At 38.7% G+C, this 19,837-nt stretch overlaps 2 protein-coding genes across 3 annotated transcripts; one reads left to right on the top strand and one right to left on the bottom strand.

The window, feature by feature from the left end:
* Positions 1-735: 735 nt before the first annotated feature.
* Positions 736-11,650, bottom strand: LOC141769690 (volume-regulated anion channel subunit LRRC8A). 2 transcript variants are annotated; one of them, XM_074639013.1, is made up of 5 exons: positions 11,505-11,650; positions 10,487-10,613; positions 10,153-10,218; positions 5,723-7,841; positions 736-5,581 (listed from the first exon to the last, which is right to left on the bottom strand). In XM_074639013.1, exons 4-5 carry the CDS (start codon positions 7,832-7,834, stop codon positions 5,306-5,308), a joined length of 2,388 nt encoding a protein of 795 aa, XP_074495114.1. In that variant the 5' UTR covers positions 7,835-7,841; positions 10,153-10,218; positions 10,487-10,613; positions 11,505-11,650; the 3' UTR covers positions 736-5,305. The 2 variants fall into 2 exon arrangements, with proteins under 2 accessions (XP_074495114.1, XP_074495113.1); XM_074639012.1 differs by lacking the exon at positions 10,153-10,218.
* Positions 11,651-12,698: 1,048 nt separating this feature from the next.
* On the top strand, positions 12,699-19,346 carry hscb (HscB mitochondrial iron-sulfur cluster cochaperone). Its single transcript, XM_074639011.1, has 6 exons — positions 12,699-13,184; positions 14,468-14,564; positions 17,102-17,191; positions 17,367-17,511; positions 18,899-18,946; positions 19,106-19,346. Exons 1-6 carry the CDS (start codon positions 12,829-12,831, stop codon positions 19,198-19,200), a joined length of 831 nt encoding a protein of 276 aa, XP_074495112.1. The 5' UTR covers positions 12,699-12,828; the 3' UTR covers positions 19,201-19,346.
* The last annotated feature ends 491 nt before the right edge of the window (positions 19,347-19,837 follow it).

Here is a 19,837-nt window from a genome sequence, read left to right as displayed (position 1 = left end):
GTAAAGCAGGATGCAGCTTAGAGCCCTGATCATGTAAACTGATGCTTTAGCTAGGCAATATGACGATATATATATCGTCAAAACAATATAAAAATGTGTATCGTATATATTTCTCTATATCGTTTCTATCATGATATAGGCTAGGCCTGTATTTATTTATATTTTTCGCTATTATTTCACTTAAAACTGTTATGTTCATTTTGCACTCAAGTTCTTAAAATGAAAAAATGCTCAGTTCTATTCATTTGTCAAGTATTTCATTCACAGGAGTACATAGGCTCTGTGTGGTTATTTCATATAGACTATTTATTTATTGAATTACAAAAAAACATGCTTGGGATATATAGTTATCGAGATATGGAAATGATCTATATTGTGATCGAAGATTTTGTCCATATCACCCAGTCCTATTCCAATGCACATTTTCAGGAGATTATCCATATGTGAGTTAATATAGACTTTGAAAATGGCTACTATAGTTTAACAGTAAGTGGGCTTGTGTTTTGAGAGACTGTCCTATAACCAGACAGCCCCTGGTTTTGCATTCTTCAGCAATTAAGTGGTCATCAAACATGACATATATCCTGTACAGGTGTTCTCTGTTACTTCTTAATAATAATATGACTATCCCAATATCTAATATGATACCTGGGCAGATTTTCTACCATCACCAAAAATACAACAGAGAATTGAGTCATTTGCAACATTCAAACACCCAACAGACACCAAAACAAATTAGGTCAACCAAGTTTATTTTTTATTTTACCTCTAGTGGATGGTGTGCAGGAGAAGATGGGACACATGTTCAAACAAAATACTCACTGTCACATCATTCATGTCAATACTGATGCACTGATGATTTCCTTATTAATGAAAAACGTTTGGCAACCCAACATTGCATGAAGCCAAATGTGTACATCACCTATGATTGGATTTGAGTTGGGAAACATTTGAAAAAAAAAAAAGATTTTGTACCCAAACTTAATGATTTGAAGAGGAGAAAGAACAAAGATGAACATCATGGGGTGAGAAAGTCTCATCACACCAACATACCAACACACGGATAACACTCTCACACTCTCTTCATCTGTGCTAATCACGACGAGGACACAATAATTCTGAAACAACACAGCTCAATTTGTACGTGGTCAATGAGGAAAAACGCAGTTAAACTAAGTGGTTCTTTTAAAAACACAAAACACATTTTGTTTTAAACCAGCAGTCAATATTAAATACACCAAACTAGAAAAAGGAAATGTATAGAAATGCATATAAAACTAACTGTATAAAACAATTGTTTAACTTAATAAAAAATACCAGGTGTAATAAAAAAAAAAATAGGCAATCAACTCAAACAAGAAGTGAGTACTAGCTGGTTTCCTGAGAAATTTAGTTATATTGTAATAACACTAATAGCAGTCAAACTAAAATTAGTCAAAATTATAAAAAAAAAGGAGGGAAAACACAGAACAAAAAGATTAATAATAACTATGAGATAAAAGCTAATCTATTTATCGATACCACTTTACTAGCAACCTGCACAATGCATCTTTAATGTACTGACCATTTACTTGCAGTGCTCACTGAAACACTTTACATTTGACAAAAGGTTCTCTGCCTTCAGTCTTAATTATAGTAGTTGATTGTCTTGATCTGTGGTGTATTGCTGAGGTGTTCATTTAAAATGCTCAACTTGGGATGTAATGGTAAATAATTGGTTTTTCTATGTAGTTGAAAAAAAAAAAAAAGCTGAAATACTTATCTAATACCTGATATCTAATTCAATCTCATGGCTGGCAGCCATTCAGTCGAACCTTCCCACACCAAATACATAAAAAAAACATGAGCTTGATACATGAAGTTGTATACCATTATTTGCATTTACCTAAATGTAACTTGTGGGAGAGGTGCTATAGTGCGCAAGCATTTTCTGAGACCAAAAATCCTCATCGTCACCTTAGTAAAATGATCGTGACAAAAAGAATGCCCATGCACATTAGAAAACATCACTACTGACCTTTACATAGTTTAAATAAAGGCAATATTGCACAATGTAGCATAGTTAAACATGTTACTGAAGTAAATGCACATAGCTTAAACTATTCCTATGCTTTTAAACCCAGTTGCTGTAGTGTATATTGCTACTGTCCAAGTTTTCTTTGCAGTTAGGTTTATTAAAACATAAACTGATGTTTTTATTTGTTCTCGGGGTAAACACAAGAACCCCTATTATGTGTTGTGCTGTGTCAGAGCTGTGCATTGACCTCGAATTCCATATTTTATTACTGGAACTTACTGTGGCAAAAACACAAGTGCAGAAAAGTCACTCTCAGGCAAAAAGTATCGAACATTTCTCTACAAATGAACACACGTTGAAACCAGAGAAATAAATGACAACAGTTAGATGATCTGACCTGAAGTATGGAGGCCCATTTACGACAAGAAAAAAAAAAGAAAAACAAGAATGATAAAAATAAACATCTCCCACAATTATGAATAAAATAAATCAGTATAATATGACACCAAGTCAAAATTATGAGAAACTAAGACAACATTTTTAACTCTCCCATAGCTCCAGTTTAGTAAAACGAAATTATAAGATATTACTTTATAATTTAGACTTAGATTTTTAATTAAAATTAAAATCATTTCTAGCTTTCTGTCTTTCTTTATCTCTCTGACAAGGATGGGTTTCCATAAGGTGAGTATACCTGGCACAAAGAAAAACCACACAAACAGAAAATCCATTACATAATTTAAAAAAATGACCAAAATCAGCCCGTCAATAATTAATAAAATAAAAATCTAAAATGCTAAATTTCTTGATCACTATTGCAAATAAGACTGGTAGAAATGTTACTGGATAATTTAAATCATTAATGCCCTTCTGACTTTTACACTCTATAGTAGTTGTCAGCAGTAGAAATAAAGTTAGCACAGACATGTGACGAGGTGAGGCTACAAAGAATGTCTCATTAATCACATTTGAGACATCATATGTATCTTTTATTTGCCCAAATTAATTACTTGTGTCAAGTATGGTCACTTGTGAAGAGTCAACAGGAAGTGATGAAATGAAACATTAGAGCAAAAATATAAAACAAACAGGAAAACTGTCCTGTTACTCCCATTATCATTTGGGCGTGGATGGTCTAGTGCAGCTCTAAAGACAATTATCTGCATCAAAACATGGTCAAGAGTCATTTGTTTGCCTCAACAAAAATAACAGAAACAGTACATAACACAGGAGTGAATTAAAGTTAAGGCAACTGACCTGAAAGCCCTGGCTTTTAATCTTTGTTGCAGATGACAAATTAATTTGTAGGAATTACAACGTGTCTGTACATAAAGTGGAATGTAGCTTGTTTTTTTAAAAGCTTTACTCTTTTTGAAGTAACAGCTTAAATTTTAAATTTCACTACGATCAAGTTTCATAAATGGCCATTTTGGACCTTATTGCATTGTTCTTTCACATAAAAAAATTATATTAACCTCATCTAAATGAATCCAATATAGCAATTGAAATAGATTAAAGATGGCTGTAATCTCACACAGTTGAACATCTACACTGAACATTGCACCATATTTTGACTAATGCAGTTCAGCAAGAATAAGAATCATATTAATCCTATAATGTTATAATAACAAACTGAAATGAACACAAGGCCAGGTGTTTAAAAACACATTTGAGAACATGTCTGGTTCTTTTACTTGTTATTTGCAGATGATAACACTCAGCTATCAGAGCACAAAAGTAGACCAGTGTTTACTTCATACCCCCCAAAGAAAGAGTAATAAACCATTCAGGTAAGCTTCTGTGTTGGTTTGACACATATTACTAATATTGGGAGGCTCCATTTCAATGTCAACATTGTGTTATCCTGTATAAGCTTCCTTTTAATTCTTTTGATGCAGACATGACTCATCTCATTCAAAACCTTATCAGCATTTCCCCCAGATTTGTTCATTTCGTTTTGTGCAATTCATTACAAACAAACAATGTGGATGCAGCATGACCGTGACACAGATTTTGCTCAATTCCCACTGAGGAGTATACTGGCAGTAAGGGCTGGGTATCCGCTTGCTGATAAGATGCTCCGCTGTGTATGGGGGTGATGTTTTGGAATACTAGTCCGCTGGGTAGCATTCAGTAGAATAATTGCTTTTCCTCAAGCACTCGGTCAAACACACTCCACATCTTTTCCCCAGAAAGAGGCCATCAACCCCCTCCGCTCTGCCAAACTGGCTCCATGTAAGGATCACACTCAATACCACATGTTGTAGTGCTACCAAGACTCAACCAAAGACAACTCATCACTCTCTACAGCACTTGCACAACTAACAGTCTCCTCAGTGACCCTTCCACATTATGCAACATCCTCTCAGACACAAGGATCTCAGAATCAATAACCTTTCTTTACATGACTCATCATTAATTATCCCTGATTTGTTATTTTGTGCCATACATTGACAATTTTCCGATTAATTTCAAACTAAGCAAATATGGAGGTATCTGAGGGCCAGAAAAACAGCAGATAAACGCCACTAATTGCTTTAACACAAATTGTGATTTTTAGGTTGCTAAAATGCAGTACCTGTGAGGGTTTCTGGACAACATTTGTCATTGCAAGCATATGTGCCCACTCCCATGAGAGTATTAAATACGTGACAAATTTCCCTTTAAGGTACATTTTGAACAGAAAATAAATGAATCACAATTACTATGGACAATTGTGGGATTCATATTTTAATATTTAATATTAAATATTTTAATCGATTGACAGCCCTAATTGTAAGCAAACATCTGTATAATCTTTCCTCAAAAAAAAAAAAAAAAAAAGAGTTACAGCCTCTAGCCTATCATGATTAATTACTTTGCATGTTATGAGGCTGAGGTCTTAAGAGACCACCTTGCTATCTCATTTGTGAAAATATCAATACTGGATAGGTTATTTTAATAATGTATTCTATCTTGATTAGACAAGAACCCGATGTTATAGTAATTGAACATCTTTAGCAGAGTTGACACACGCTGCAGATTACAATAGCAATGCTAAAAAAGCATTACTGGGTTATAAGGGAAAGGCTTGAGAAGCTGTTTGTAGAGGAAGGAAAATCAAAGAGAACAACCAGAAGCTATCAGTATTTTGGTTTTGCCCAACTGGCACTGGTTATCGATACCCAACCTTACTGGCAGTACACTGCAGCAGGACTATACTGCCTGCTTCTGAGACAGTACAGGCGTTCCTCTTGTGTCAGGGGCCAGTTGGTCAGTATCTGTTTTCACTCACAGCCACAGACCTGTTCAAGCCTGCTCTTTGTCAGTTTTCCAGAACTGCTCCTTGACCTCCGTGGGCAGGGTGTTGAAGAGGTCCTCCTCCACCACGAGGCCGGTTCTCTTCAGCTGTCGGCACTCGCCCAGCTCCACGGGCAGACACTCCAGACGGTTTCCTCTCAGCTCTAGCTGTGTAAGCCCAGTCAGCTCTCCAAAGCGCGATGGCAGAGACTGCAGGCAATTGTTCCCCAAGTTCAAAGTGCGAAGCTTCTTGCACTGGAACAGCTCATTGGGCAGGCTCTCGATCTTTATTTCAAGGTGGGGAGGGTGTCATGATGGGAGAAATGGAGAGGAATTAGAATTTGTAACTTAAACATTTCTCAGCAAATAAAACATAACGGATAAAAAAAATATTAAAATGATGGAAAACCTTATTCGAGTACTCACCCTGTTGGCTGTAACTGCCAGGTACTGAAGATTCTGGAGGAAGCCAATGTCTGTCGGGATGTAGGTTAGGTTGTTATGGCTCAGGTCCAAGAAGCGCAGCTTGCGGCAATAAAACAACTGGCTGGGGATCTTCTCGATCTTGTTCCTGTTCAGATACAGTTTCTCCAGGTTGGTCAGTGTGCCAATCTGGATGGGAATATAGGCAATCTGGTTGTACCAGAGCTTAAGGCATACCAGCCGATGAAGGTGCTGGAAGCTGATGATCTCCTCGATGGTCTTCAGGTTGTTGTCCTTCAGATCGATCTCCTGCAAGTTGTGCAAGCTGAAGATCGAGTGCGGTATGCGTTCTAGATCGCAGCGAATGAGCTCCAGCTCCGTCAGGTTCATCATCTTCTTCAGGCTGTTGAGCACCATCAGCTTGGTGCCTTCATTGTTGACGGAGAGCTTCTGGAGGTGCATGCCCACATCGGTCACCACCTGAGGTAGCTTGGTGAGATTGCTCTTCAGACGAAGAACTTTGAGCCTCTTGAGCTCCCGGAGCCCGTCGATGACGATGTAACGGTTGTTCTCCGCGCTGAGATTCCCCGTTAGATGAAGCTCGCTGAGATTCTTCAGACTGTAGATCCATAAGGGAATCTCTTTGATGTCAGTGAACTTGATGTGCAGAGACTTCAGGTTCTCGCGCAAAAAAGCCAACGCAGGAGCTTCGATTTTGGCCGGCGTGTGGTAAAGCCACATCTCTCGCAGGTTGACCAGCTGGGCGATGATCGGCGGGATGGTGACGTCGGGGATGAGCTCCAGTTTAAGAACCTCCAGCTCCATCAGGTCGAATACTGTGTCTGGAATGCCACTCAGCATGAAAAGGTGCAACTCCAACTTCTCCTGAGAGTTATTGGTAATCCTCTGCCGGAGCTTGTCCAGCGTCCACTCGTTGTTGAGGTTGAGCTGCCTCAGCTTGTTTTCGCTCACTTCTGAGAGGAACACGGCGAAGCGTTTGGAGTACAGAGGGTCATACTGATCGATCATGTGCATCATGAATGCAAAGTCGTTCTTAACATCGGGTATGTCGCTGTAGCTGCTCTCTTCCCGTATCGACTCGAAAGAGTACCTCTTTAGAGAGCGCCGAAGCATCCAGCAAAGTGTGTACATGCAGATCAACCCATACACCACTACTAAGCTAATGTAGAAACAGGCTAAGATTTTAAAAAGTGTAGCCAACGGGTGAGCACAGCGGTACACGCTGTAACCTGTCAGGGTTTTTATATCCACCGAACAGTCAACGCTGAATTTAATATCATGCACGTAATACCCTGTATAGCAGATTATCAAAATAAACTTGATGACTTTGATGATAGTCTGACGGATGTACAGTCTGTACACGATGTCACCTTCTTCAACGTGTATACGGAACTTCTTGACTTTTTCAAACAGGGCTTTCGCCTGTTCACCCTCTTTCTTGTCCAAAACCCCTGTTTCTGTTCTATCTACAATGCCCTGCTCAAAGCGCGTCTTTGTCCTTTGGAGCATAGGAACACTCGCTTCAACGTCCTCACTGATAACCGACTCCTTGTGGTCCATTGAGCCGTTCATTTTCATCGGTTTTGGGTCGCTCTCTTCAACCACTGTCTCTGAGAGCGCCCTAGTCGTCCATGGGGAGTCGAAGCATTTCAGCAAGATGGATACAAAGTGCTCTAGTTTGGAACTAGTCCGTGGGAATTTAAACCAAAAGTTGCTGCAAGCTAGGAAAATAAGGGTGTGGAGTAATACTAGGTAAGGAAAATACTTGGCAAACCAGTGCAATCTATTTTCATAGCACACAGCATCCACATAGTTGTACTGGTGACGGTCCAGATCATACTGGATCCCTTTGGGCTCCATGAACATTGATGCGGCGAGGGTGGAATTGAAGTTCTTCTTGCAGGTCTCGTTGACCACCCATTTGCAGGGCAGGCAGATCATTTTGTCCTGTGTGACCTGCAGTGTGCCCCCAAACACGGAGATCATGAGCATAACAATGGAGATGTAGTCGGTGAACACATCCCACCATGGTTTCAGGATGCGGTATGCCGGCTGTGTGTCCACAAAGTACCGCAGCTCAGTGATGGGGATCATGGTTTATCTGTGGGGAAAAAAAGAGTTGAGGACATATTCATAATGGAGTACAGTGATATACGGAATTATACGGCCTTGCCAAACAGCAATACACTACAGATATTGCTTTCTTCAAAATTAAAAAGAAAAGTGCTTTCCCTCTAGTACCAGAACAGCCTTCACCTGAACCACAACACAATACCAAGCCCAAAAAATCAATCCTACGATGCCAACTAAAAAGGTCATACATCAGTACATCCCAGACGGTTAATTTGAAGGCTGCCAGGAGTAATGAAATAGAGATTCACGCTTGTTGTGATAAAGATTTGCCTGATTGACTTTACTGACTGGGCTACCATGTTATTGATTTAACTATTGTTAAACAGACACAATTAATCTCACTTTCAAAAAGGGGTGTCATACTGGACATAGCATTTAAAATGGCAAACCAGCCTTTGATAAAATATGAAGTCAATTTGTCTGCATTTTCATTTCCTACAAGATTTAGGTGGAGAATTAATGGGTTGTCTCCATGAAGAAGAACAAATAATACAAATATCACACAGGCAGTGTATGCAGGCTATACATAGCCTATAATAAATGAGTAAATTAACAGAACAATCATTTCAGATTGGATTAATCAAGAAAAACCAATGCGCCTGATTTTCATTGGGAGGGCATCCCTAATTAGCATGGATGCATTGAGCCCACTTTTCCTTTTCTGATGCTGATTATCAAGCCCATCTGGCTGTCAAGCACGTCTAGCTGTAGATGTTTTGAATGCAGATGAATGTTTTTTCAATACCTTCTGATTCTGTAATTTGCTCTTTGTTTTAAATTATGTTTGTATTATGTCTGCAACCGTGTAGTCTTTACTCCTGGTTGAATAAAGGTTGAAAAAATAAATTAGATTAAATTACATTAAATTATGACACCTATAAACTAAGTGCTTCAAACTGTATAAAGTACACTGATACTCAGTAAAGTATTTTAAAAATTAGGAAAATTTGAAAAAAGTCACAAAACAGGAATATAGATACAGTTCAGTCACAACTGGCAAATGTGTCAGTAATGGTGCTGATACTGATCCAGAGTACTGCATAGATGCATCACAACCAACTAGGGCTAGAGGTAGGGCTGGGCGATAATTCAATAGGATAATTTATCGTCTTTCAATGGAATCATAATGTGATGAAATCATATATCAAGATATCACAATTATGTAGCCGCCTACATTGGTAATAAGCCAATACTAACTCAAATTTCTCAAAAAATCTGAATTTATAAAAAACTATGTTTATGGGAATACCCCAGGGTAGTTAATTAATCTGATTACTCTGTATATGTGTGCATGCATGTAAACATTTCAGTGTATAGCTGGAAATATATTTTTTTCACTTGAAACAGTTATGTTTGTTTTTCACTAAAAATCTTAATAAAATTAGAAAATACTCTCTTTTCATTTGACAAGTATTTAATTCACAAAGGAGTATACAAAAATAGGCTTTACCATGAAGTTATTTCATATAGACTTCTATTTATTTATTGAATTACCAGAAAACATGCTATATTGTGATATCTATCGTTATCGAGATATGAAATGACCTAAGCTATGTCGTGATAGAAGATTTTGGCCAACCTGCCCAGCCCTAGCTAGAAGTGGGCAAAATAATGATATTACTGTGTGGTTATTTTATCCATTAACAAAGTTGAATTTATGTTCCAGAAAATGCATTTTGTCATGATACTGATATTGTGAAATAAAATACATACACTGTGATCCCCTAATTAAGATTAAGTCGTATATGTGTCCACGCAACCTCACATCTACACTTGATACACAAGCAGCAGCAAGACACATTAAAGTTACTACTCCAAGTTGTTGGTATGAAATATAATACAACTTTTAAAAAAAAAGCACATTTGTGAACAACATATTTTGTGTGTAAAGATATATAAAAAGGCTCTGAACACACTTGAAAAATAGTTCTACTTACAAATCCAAAACGTAAAGCACAATAACTCCATACGTAAACGGTCAAGAGTGATCCACAACTACTCCTTTGTCGTTGCTGCACATCAGAACAAGATAGAGCCCTCCAAATCAACCCTTAGCCTTGTGTGAGTGTGACACACCCAGCATGTAAGCTTGAGAAATCTCTCTTCTAAAGATGATATTCCGTTTTGGCTTGTTTAACCCAAACAACACGGCCGCCAGCGGAGCCACCTTGCTCCCCTGATCTCTATTCTTAGCCATTTCCGTTAATAATACCCAGAGTATTGTCTGTGAGGGCCTTGAGAAGTACCTCCCTTAACCTTCAGGACAAGATCCTGTTTACCTTATAGAAGCTGCTGTCTCCAACCAGTGTCTCTCTGGAATACTCTACCGTCACCTTTTGCAACCCTTATCGGCCCCAAAACACACACACACACACACACACACACACACACAACAAGAGTAGGGAGTTGGCATTCATCAGAGCTTTTACTTTGTTAGGAAACTGTAAAGACGAGGAGTCAAGACGCCTAGTCTGATCCTTGGCCAAATAAGCGTACAGTATTTACACTGGCCCCGGTTCGGAGAAACCTTTGCACACACAACTATTCCAGTATAGTCTGGTATGGGTAGATGATTTAGCACAACAAGCACACTCCGGTAAATCAAATACTGACCAGTTTAGAGGTGTTATCTGTGCTCCAGTGACTGATGATGACCCTGGTGGACCAGCCACTCCCTGTGAAACCAAAACTCTTCATGGACCATTGCCTCTCTCAACGCCATGGGGTTAAATATAAATACCTGAAAAAGATAAAAGGAGATGTTTATGTGGTTCCAGCTGTTTTCTAACACACTTGGTAGTGACACACTTTAGCAAAAAGCGTAAAGAAAGTTATGCAACTACCTTTGTAGTGCAACTACCTTAGTTTACATTTTATTTATTACATCTATACCCTACCTATTTTACAAGTGCAATTACCTCTGTTTACATTACATCTATTTCTATATTTTATACTTCTAGTGTAGTTTATATTTATTTATTACATCTACTTTACCTGTTTTATATGCTTTATCTGCCTCGTTTAGTCTTGTCAAGTATTTGTTTTAAAGCACTGACCAGAAGTGGCAACTGTGAATCTCGTTGTATTTAATACAATAATGACAATAAAGCTTTATATTCTATGTTTAAACAACACTAATTTACAATAAACAGTCTGTTCTTTTACGGGTTATTGCTCTTATTAACGAGGATCGCGCCAGATATGTTTGCATCATCAGATACATATATTAATTTAACATTAGATGGGAGTACTGTCCATCCATCTGTCACCACTCTGTAACGTTAGCATGAAGCTGTCTTTGTCATCTGGCTAAGGCAGCTGAGCAAGCACTTCTTAACAGAAAGAAAGTTGAAGCTGGCTGATTTATTTTTATATATACAATTAAATACTGTGACACAATATGTGTGAGTATACGTATCTGACAACAAGCGACTTCTCAGCACCGACCACAAACAAGCATGCTGTTAAAAAACACGTTAGCAAACTGAGCTAGCCTGCTGCTAGCTGGTGAGCTAATCTAGCTCGCTACAGCCGGCTCTCTGTCTCTCGGAAAGTTTACAAACTCTGTTGTTCATATATCACAGTGACACGTTGCTAACATGTATTACAGCTACTATAAAGCCCAACTTACTACTTGTTTGGTGTGCTGCGATCACAACGCTACTTTAAATAGCAGTAGTTGCTAACACATTGCAGCTCCGCTGGCTAGCTGTTGTCTTTTCCAGGAACCTCCGGGACAGCTTCCGGTTCCGGTTCCGGTAAGATCCACATTCTTTAAATTTCCTATTTGAACCAAAAGCGAAGGAGGTACTATAGAAATATTATATTTGGTTGCTATGATTAAAGTGACACTATCTATCTACCTATTTATATATTTATTTTTTAAATTTATTTTATCTTATTATTTTTAATCTTGCCTTAATTTGATTTGCACCCTGACTGACAGCCAGCCACCCACACCTTTCTCAGGTGAACACACACAGTCACATGATATTGATCTTGCCCAGTTATGTTGGCTTTTTTAAAGTTGTTTCTTTTTTTAAATTAATTAATTAATTTATTATTTATTTTTTTTTTTTTCTTTCTTTAATTTATTTTTCTCTCCATTTTGTCTTTTTTCCATATTTAATTTAATTTAATTTTGTTATGAGGAAAAGGAAGAAAATACAAATAAATAAATACAATTTAAAAAAAGACGGAAAAATCAAAGATTTCCGGAATAAATTCATAATATTACGAGAAAAAAAGTCGTAATGTTACGAGAAGTCATAACTTTACAAGAAAAAAAGTCGTAATATTACGAGAATAAAGTCATAACTTAATGAGAAAAAAAAGTCGTAGTTTACGAGAATAAATTCATAACTTCACGAGAAAAAGGTCGTAATATTACGAGAATAAAGTCATAAATTTACGAGACTAAAGTCGTAATATTAGGAGAAAAAAAACTAAATAACACGTTAAATTACTACTTTATAATATTATGACTTTATTCTCATAATATTATGACTTTATTCTCGTAATATTATGACTTTATTCTTGTAGTATTATGACCGCATGTGGCCCTGGAGCCGCAGGTTGGTGACCCCTGCCCTAGCACTATTAACACTATATCCACATTCCCTACTTTTTTTTTTTCTCTCTCTCTTCATCCACACTCTTATGAACTGTGCACCAATTTCCAGGCTTGTCTGTTCCCTTGTAGTTGTGGACTGTTGTGTACGATGCCATATTGTAAAGTAAATTTCTCAATAAAAAAAATTAAAAAAAAGTTCTCCACTTCCGCCGCCAGGATGAGGAGTGGCAGTGTGGCGCGTTTAACAAAACGTAGAAGAAGAACTCCCTTCCTGTCTGTTTCTAGTAGTAGAGAGATGTTCATGTTTTGACAGCAAGGAGAGAGGATCTTATGTTGTGATTGACTGCTCAACAACTCTGAATAGTGTATTTTAATACTGGAAATGTTGTCTTTGCGGATTGTGTGCTCATCCCGGGCTTTACTGCTGATGAAGAACCGACAACAGTGTGCTTATAAAACTGTTACATGTTCAGCTCATTGTGTGTCTGCCAGCTTCCTCCAGAAGGACAAATGGTGCAGCAGCAACAGGAACCTCAAAGCACTGGGAAAGGAAAGAAAGCTCCTCTACTGTACTAATGCAGTCAGTTCACACAGGAAGAATTACTGCACAGGTCAAGTCAAGCTAAACTGCTGGAACTGCAAACAGCCTCTTGACAAAACATCTGGATTCTTCTGCATGGCATGCAAAGTAATCCAGCCCCCAGAAGAAGGGATATCCTTCTTTAAAATCATGGATTGGTGAGTGTTTTATTCATCATTACCCACTATCATCTGTCTATTACTCATGGACATTTTATTAGGGATGCACCGATACTGATACTGGATCAGATATCGGGACGATACTGACTCAAATAGCTGGTATCGGTGTCAATGGGGCTGATCTATTCAGTTCAATTCTATGTTTATATACCATATACATTATATACTGGTATTTTAATTCCTGTTAACGCTTTGAGTCATTTGTTGCTGCATTAAAAAGGTTTACACTTGAATTGTAATTCCTGTTAAATTTGAAGATTTTTTTACCAATTTGCTGGTGTACGATTCATTATGTTAATAATAAATATCAATTCAGTAAATTTATATTTATTTGTTACATTTTGTTTTACAAAGTTAAAGCTGAAGTAGGCGAGATTGGAGCAAATATGATTAAAAACAGTTATTTTATAAAACGTGACAGTAGTGCATGAAACAGGTAACCTGAAAAAAATCATGTGCCTCCGTGTCCTCCGGTGCTCCTAACGGCATTTGCAAGATTTCACACACCGGAGGAAAACAAGCAGTAAGAGCTGACCTGAGGTCCGCTGTCCATCTGCTGTTTATAAGAGCCGGCTGTCAATCACTCGTGAACTTCGACCAACCGGTCAAACTAGGCACCGCTGATCGAATATGAATCAATATCATTTTACGTTAATGCCTATTTCTCTCCTCAAATGTTTTCAGAATCATCTTGTAGTGCACGGTTTAGCTGTAAAATTAGAAAGTTTGTGACGCCGCCGCCATTGTGAAATCTGGTTAAGGAACGCCAAGTTTGGGTCACATGACCGGAGCACAGCCAATAGGAACGCTCTCTCAATGAAATGACCTGTGATTGGTGAAAGTCTCCCGTCACGGGCTAGATTTTCTAAAGCCTGAAAACAGAGCCATGAGGAGGAGCAGAAATCTAGTTTTCTCTCAGAACACTTGAATTACAATATGCTGAAAGGTTATTATGGAATTGTGGCCCAATGATGCCAAAAATATTCTGCCTACTGCAGCTTTAAGAAAGTAATGTTTAAGTCAAGCCTGATGTTGCCTTACACATAAAAGAATGATCCCAGTCACTCCCACACAGTGAGGCATACAGCTCATTAATTAAACACTAGTATTGGATCGGTATACTCGGTATCGGTTGATACCCAAAGCCCAGGTATCGCTATCGGTATCGGGCCTGAAAAAGTCAGATCGGTGCATCCCTACATTTTATTAAGTCTGTCTGTGTGCAAAAAAATGCCATGTCACCATGTGTTGCCTCTTTTCAGTGACTACTCATTCACACTGAACACACACAAGCTGCAGAAAAGATACTTGCAGCTCCAGCGGTCTCTACATCCAGACAACTTCAGCCAGAAATCTGTGGTATGCAGGGAGGGGGCGGGGAGGATGTGAGGGGAATCTCACTAGAGATCAGTTTAGTAACATGGTTCATGAGTCAGCTGAGGCTGTCCTATCTATTAGTGTGACACAGGAAATGGGTTTTGACCCTTTGTTCCTATTAGGCCACTTTGGCTGTGCATTTTTGTTTTGTTAGTGTGATTCATTGTGATTTGGTCAACGGAAACAGAAACTCTGGGCAAAGTTGGAGATGGGTTTTTAAAAGACACTGACAAATTTAGGCCCTCATAAGGCAGCTTATTTAGCTACCAGGAAAACAAGGTCAAGGCAAGGCAAGGCAAGGCAAGCAAGTTCAAGGAATCAAAAGCAAAACAACCAAGAAGACGATAGCAGTGCTTTAAGACAGAGAGGAGGAAAACTTGCAAAAAAGGAAATTTAAAAATGTATAATATGATCAATGCTATTTTGACTTGTATCAGGAAAAGCACAGACGTATCTAATGACATTAGTGGTGGCTCAGTTCCATTAAGTATCCCAGGAGGCGATTCCAGTAAGTCAACATGCACAATACCAGGATTGTAGTTTATCTAACCCTTTATTACTGCTATTAATACACCTGTGCTCTTCTTGCTATGACATGTTAAGATGTCCACTGTGAAAAAAAGGTCTATTACATAATCTATGTAAGAATCTAAAAGGAAGAAAACATGGGTAAGAATAGAAATAGAAAGTACTTTATTGTCAGGCAGCAATTTGTCTTCAGTTTGCATGTGCAAAATCTGCTATTAAAAACGGTACATTATCATATCACATCCAGACAGGACACATTAAAAACACATTTACATAAAAGCACAACATACAATAGAATGTACATCCAAGTTATTTAAATGAGGGCTATTCAGGTGTTCGTACTGGGAAGTTGATTTACCTCAAAACCCACAACCACAGACTCATTGGCGTTTTTCAGTCCAAAATGGCGGCAGCGCTACCGCAGCGCCATCTAGGTGCTGTCGTCAAAAAAGCACCAGAGTTTCGTCTCTTTGCTTCTATACTTGTCGCTAGCATGGAGGGTCTAATGAGAGGTGGTACCAAGTTGCATCATGGGAAATAAAGGCTGCAGTTTTTTTGGCGCCTGGCCCATACTACAAATTTCCCCACTGTGGGACTAATAAAGGATTATCTTATCTTATCTTATCTTATCTTACTAAGGACTAAAAGTAAGGATATCTCAGCCTCTGCTGCTTTGAGTACTCCTTTAAGTAATTATATAGAATGCTAATAAAATGCACACAGCAAACTCACGGGGATGCTTCATACTGAAAGACACTAAAAGGGAAACGACAGGAAAGATTTTGGTTTGTCCACTTGTCTTTGAATGGAGCACTCACTCACTGCTGTTGAGGACATTTGCGCTTCTCGTCCTCTTCACTTTTGATTTGTCACTTCTTTTAAGCAGACAACTACTTTTCAACCACTATAACGACTACATTTCCATCACCAGAATCTTGCGAAGGAAAATAGGTTTGATGAATCACATTCAGCCCGAAGCACAGTTAGGCTGATGAGACAGATAGGCTTATATTTTACATAAAAACCTTGACTAGAGCAGCTTTAAAAATGTCACAGATTGAAATAAGACGTGTCCAAAATGTCCAAAGTCGAATGTGTTTATAGGTTGTTTTATAAGATAGTTGACTCGTTTCCCCCCCCCTCGCGGATCATTATAAAAATTGCCTGGCAGTTTAGAAGAATAAGCATTATGAGCACAAGGAGGAGAAGAGGTGTGTTGCTTCGCACGTAATTTATTTTGTACACCCAGGTGCAAAAGCATAATGCATAATGTTGTCATGATATGATATGAAAGCTTTAACTCATATTCAGCAGAATGCGAGAGAGGAGAGGTATCCTAAATGGTTTCTTCACACACAACCTGTCCAACATTGTACAGAGTCTGTTTTATTTATCAGCACCTCTGGCCATTTTTTCTTAATTAGACATCTTCCAGCCCCGGGGGGTCGTCATCATATATAGAAAACTCATTACTTATACAAGGCTACAAGGCAGCCACCTACTGCACTGGTTGTTATTACAGAAACAGCTCCACACGATGGGCCCATGGGCCAGAGCTCGAGACTATTGATTTTCACGAGAGCTGACAGACCTGATAGGTACTCGGATCTGCCAACCATTTCCAAGATATTTTCCTCTCCGTCTTGTTTCCACGCGTCTGTCGTGTCAAACTTACACCTGGATCCCTTGAAGGGTCCCAAACTGCTCGACTACAAAAGAGGAGCTGTATGTCATACATCTAATTGTCAGTATCACCGAGGATTTGGTGTTTAAAAAAATGACAGCGGTATAGATTGGGATGACAAGGTGTAAAATAGCTCAGATGGAATTCCCTTTTGTGACAGTTTGATGTGAAACTGTGGATAATGTCTTGTTCCAAATGCATGTTAGTTAATAGTCACAATAACAGAGATCGTCCTTTTCCTTTTTTAATGAATGAATATGGACTGAACATCATTAGAAGCAAACCTGACTGAATCCTCTTTTTGCAGAAAGAACAGGAGTATTCAGAAAGCCACTCGGCTCTTGTGAACAAAGCGTACCAGACTCTGCTTAAGCCTTTGAGTCGCGGTCTTTATATGGTGAGTTTGAAATCCCTGACTTAACTTCTAATGAATAGTTTATTTTCATAACTGCGAGCTCAGTCTGTCTGATCGCCTGTTCAAGAGAAACGTCTTCACCATCTGTCAGTCAAAAGTAGTAACGCGGATTTAAAGGAGCAGTTTAGTTTGGGTGAACTCTCGTCCTGTGTTTCAGCTGGAGCTGAAGGGGATGAGTATAGAAGAGGGCACCGAGTCCGGGGCTGATTCGGAGTTCCTAATGGAGCTGATGGAGATCAATGAAGCCCTTGATGAAGCACAGACTCCAGAGGAAGCCAATAAGATCGGCCAAGACACAAAAGGTAAATAAATATGCCAGTTTAGTTAATGGAGTGAAAGTCTGGTTTAGTGATTTGAGCCGAATAAGCACAGGTGGACGAGTACATCTACGTGGCTATTTAGTCCTAACAGACATATAGCTATTTCAAATCTTTGATTAGTTATTATTATTAAAGTGAAATAATACAAACAATGAAAATCCCTTTGGGGCTGAACTGCTCACTGGCTGAGACATTCTTTGTTTTAAGGGTTAAAGTTGTAATCCTTGAGGTTTCAGTTCTGTTTGATTTGGTGACACCTGTGATTACCATGGTAACAGCAAGTGTGGTTTCATCATAGAAATAGAATAGGAGTAAAACGGACATTCCCTTTCAAATCAACGTAGCAGGATGGTCAGAGCGGTGGACATTTTTTTAGCTGTACCATTGCAAAGAACGTAGCCGGCTATTCTACATAAACTTCTGTATGAATCGACTCACCGGGACTCACTCGTGCACACAGACGGGCGGTTTAGCGGCGGAGCAGCAATGTGTGACACAATTTACTGATGTGTGTTGTCACCATAACAACTAACAACAATCGCCATTTTCTTTTGAACTAGTCAAATAACCACAGCAAGCACTTCAATGTCCGTTCTACTCCTATTCTATTTCTATGGGTTTGATATAGGGTATGGCAATTGGACAAATGTATTGGCTATCAGCAATTGGTTGAATACATCGCCGGATGGCTTTTTTGAGCACTTTTTTGGGCAATGTTTGTCATTTTATTTTGCTAATTTAATGATCTGCCTCCGAAGATCGAGAGCAGCTCCGCCGCTGCTCAGTGGGCAGAGAGAGAGGTTATATATATCTACAGACTATCAGACTAGGCACGGGGAGTTCGGTGTCGGCAGTACACAACAAATTCACAAATATTTAGGATATTACTACAGACATTCTTGTTGGCTTACATCGCAACGTCTGCTGTATTTCCATGTGTTTACTGCATGTTTATTTGCATATAGAGCAGGAACGTGAGATTGGATCACAAGTGGTCACTCAGGGCCAGAGATACAGCGGGGGGAAAACAATGTGTAGAGCCGGCATACTTTAATATCTGACTCTGTGAATTAAGGGGGGGGGATTTGAGGCAATTCGAATCCAGGACAGGAATGGTTTTCACCAACGATGAAAACTGCTATATAGAAAGGTAATTATAGAATCACTGAAATGGCTAATACATACAAAAATGCAGACCATAAATAGTATCAGAAATGGGATACGATTTCATGAAAATATCAAGGATTAGAACTACAATTAGTCTCCGAGGCGAGTGTGATTTTGAGCTTCTAGGAATAGAAAGCACCATATGTGCCATGTCTTGTTAACACGTGCAGAACTGGATCTCGTCTCCTTCTCACATTTGCAGGGCAGCTGGCGGTGTTGACAGAGAAGATAGACGCTGTCCTTCTTAAAGGTATTACATTCACACGTCGCATCATTGAAACATTTTCTGTTCCTCCCACTCATTCCTTTGTTTGTTTTGTAATCTATGCTGAAGCTTTCCTTTAAGTCACTGAGTGAGTCAGTGATTGAACTTTCTTATGCACTCTCTCTCTTTTCTTTTTTTTATCAGGAGAGCTTCAAGCCGCCAAAGCCTTGCTCGCCCAAATGAAATACTACGCAAACATTGAAGAGAAAGTGAAGGAAAAACTTTCTGAATTCATGTAATTTTCCCCCCACTACTAGTGTCACTTTATTTCATATTTTTAGCTACTTAAAAAAGTTTTGCACAGAAGCACAGAAATTATTCTACTTTTGTCTCGGGATTATGTAAATCTATTGTTCACGTTGAATAATAAAACAGCTTGTAATGCATCATACACAACTGGATTAATGGTGATTTGTGCTTAATTTGCTGTGTTTTGATTAAAAACTGTACAGATATGAGAGTGTAATTGGATGCATACAGTATCACCCTTGAATCCCACCAATTTCACGAGCCTAATCACATCCACTTGTACCTAATGTATCATTAAATATGACAGAGATCTGTAATTGGCTCTGATTAAATGTGCTGCTCAGAGTGTTTATATGATTATCCTGCCTATCAGTTCAGCACACAGAAACGGGACTCTCGGTCAGTTCCTCAGGGCACCTTTAGGTGGAGACATAACACCTTGACAAGCATCATGCAGAGGAGCAGTACATGCTGTACAAACTGGATATGAGACCAGAAGGAAGTCCTTTATTGGGATAGACAAGCTATTGAATTATTTATGGTGGCTCCGCATTAATGCTATGATCCTGGAAGACCCCACTGAATGACGATTACTCGATGAGCCAAAGATCTGTGTAAAGTTCTAGC

The sequence above is a fragment of the Sebastes fasciatus genome, chromosome 6, assembly GCF_043250625.1.
Source record: "Sebastes fasciatus isolate fSebFas1 chromosome 6, fSebFas1.pri, whole genome shotgun sequence".
Lineage (NCBI taxonomy): Eukaryota > Metazoa > Chordata > Actinopteri > Perciformes > Sebastidae > Sebastes > Sebastes fasciatus.
The sequence above is the reverse complement of the archived record's forward strand: the minus strand, read 5'-3'. Positions and strand labels throughout refer to the sequence as shown.

What these genes read in the sequence shown, in the direction of transcription:
- LOC141769690 (XM_074639013.1), bottom strand. Translation starts at nt 7,834, where the DNA reads ATGATCCCCATCACTGAGCTGCGGTACTTTGTGGACACACAGCCGGCA. An exon ending in TGGCAGTTACAGCCAACAGG is followed by an intron (nt 5,582 to 5,722) that starts GTGAGTACTCGA and finishes CTTGAAATAAAG; the next exon opens with ATCGAGAGCCTGCCCAATGA.
- hscb (XM_074639011.1), top strand. Translation starts at nt 12,829, where the DNA reads ATGTTGTCTTTGCGGATTGTGTGCTCATCCCGGGCTTTACTGCTGATG. An exon ending in ACTTCAGCCAGAAATCTGTG is followed by an intron (nt 14,565 to 17,101) that starts GTATGCAGGGAG and finishes CTCTTTTTGCAG; the next exon opens with AAAGAACAGGAGTATTCAGA. An exon ending in GATCGGCCAAGACACAAAAG is followed by an intron (nt 17,512 to 18,898) that starts GTAAATAAATAT and finishes TCACATTTGCAG; the next exon opens with GGCAGCTGGCGGTGTTGACA.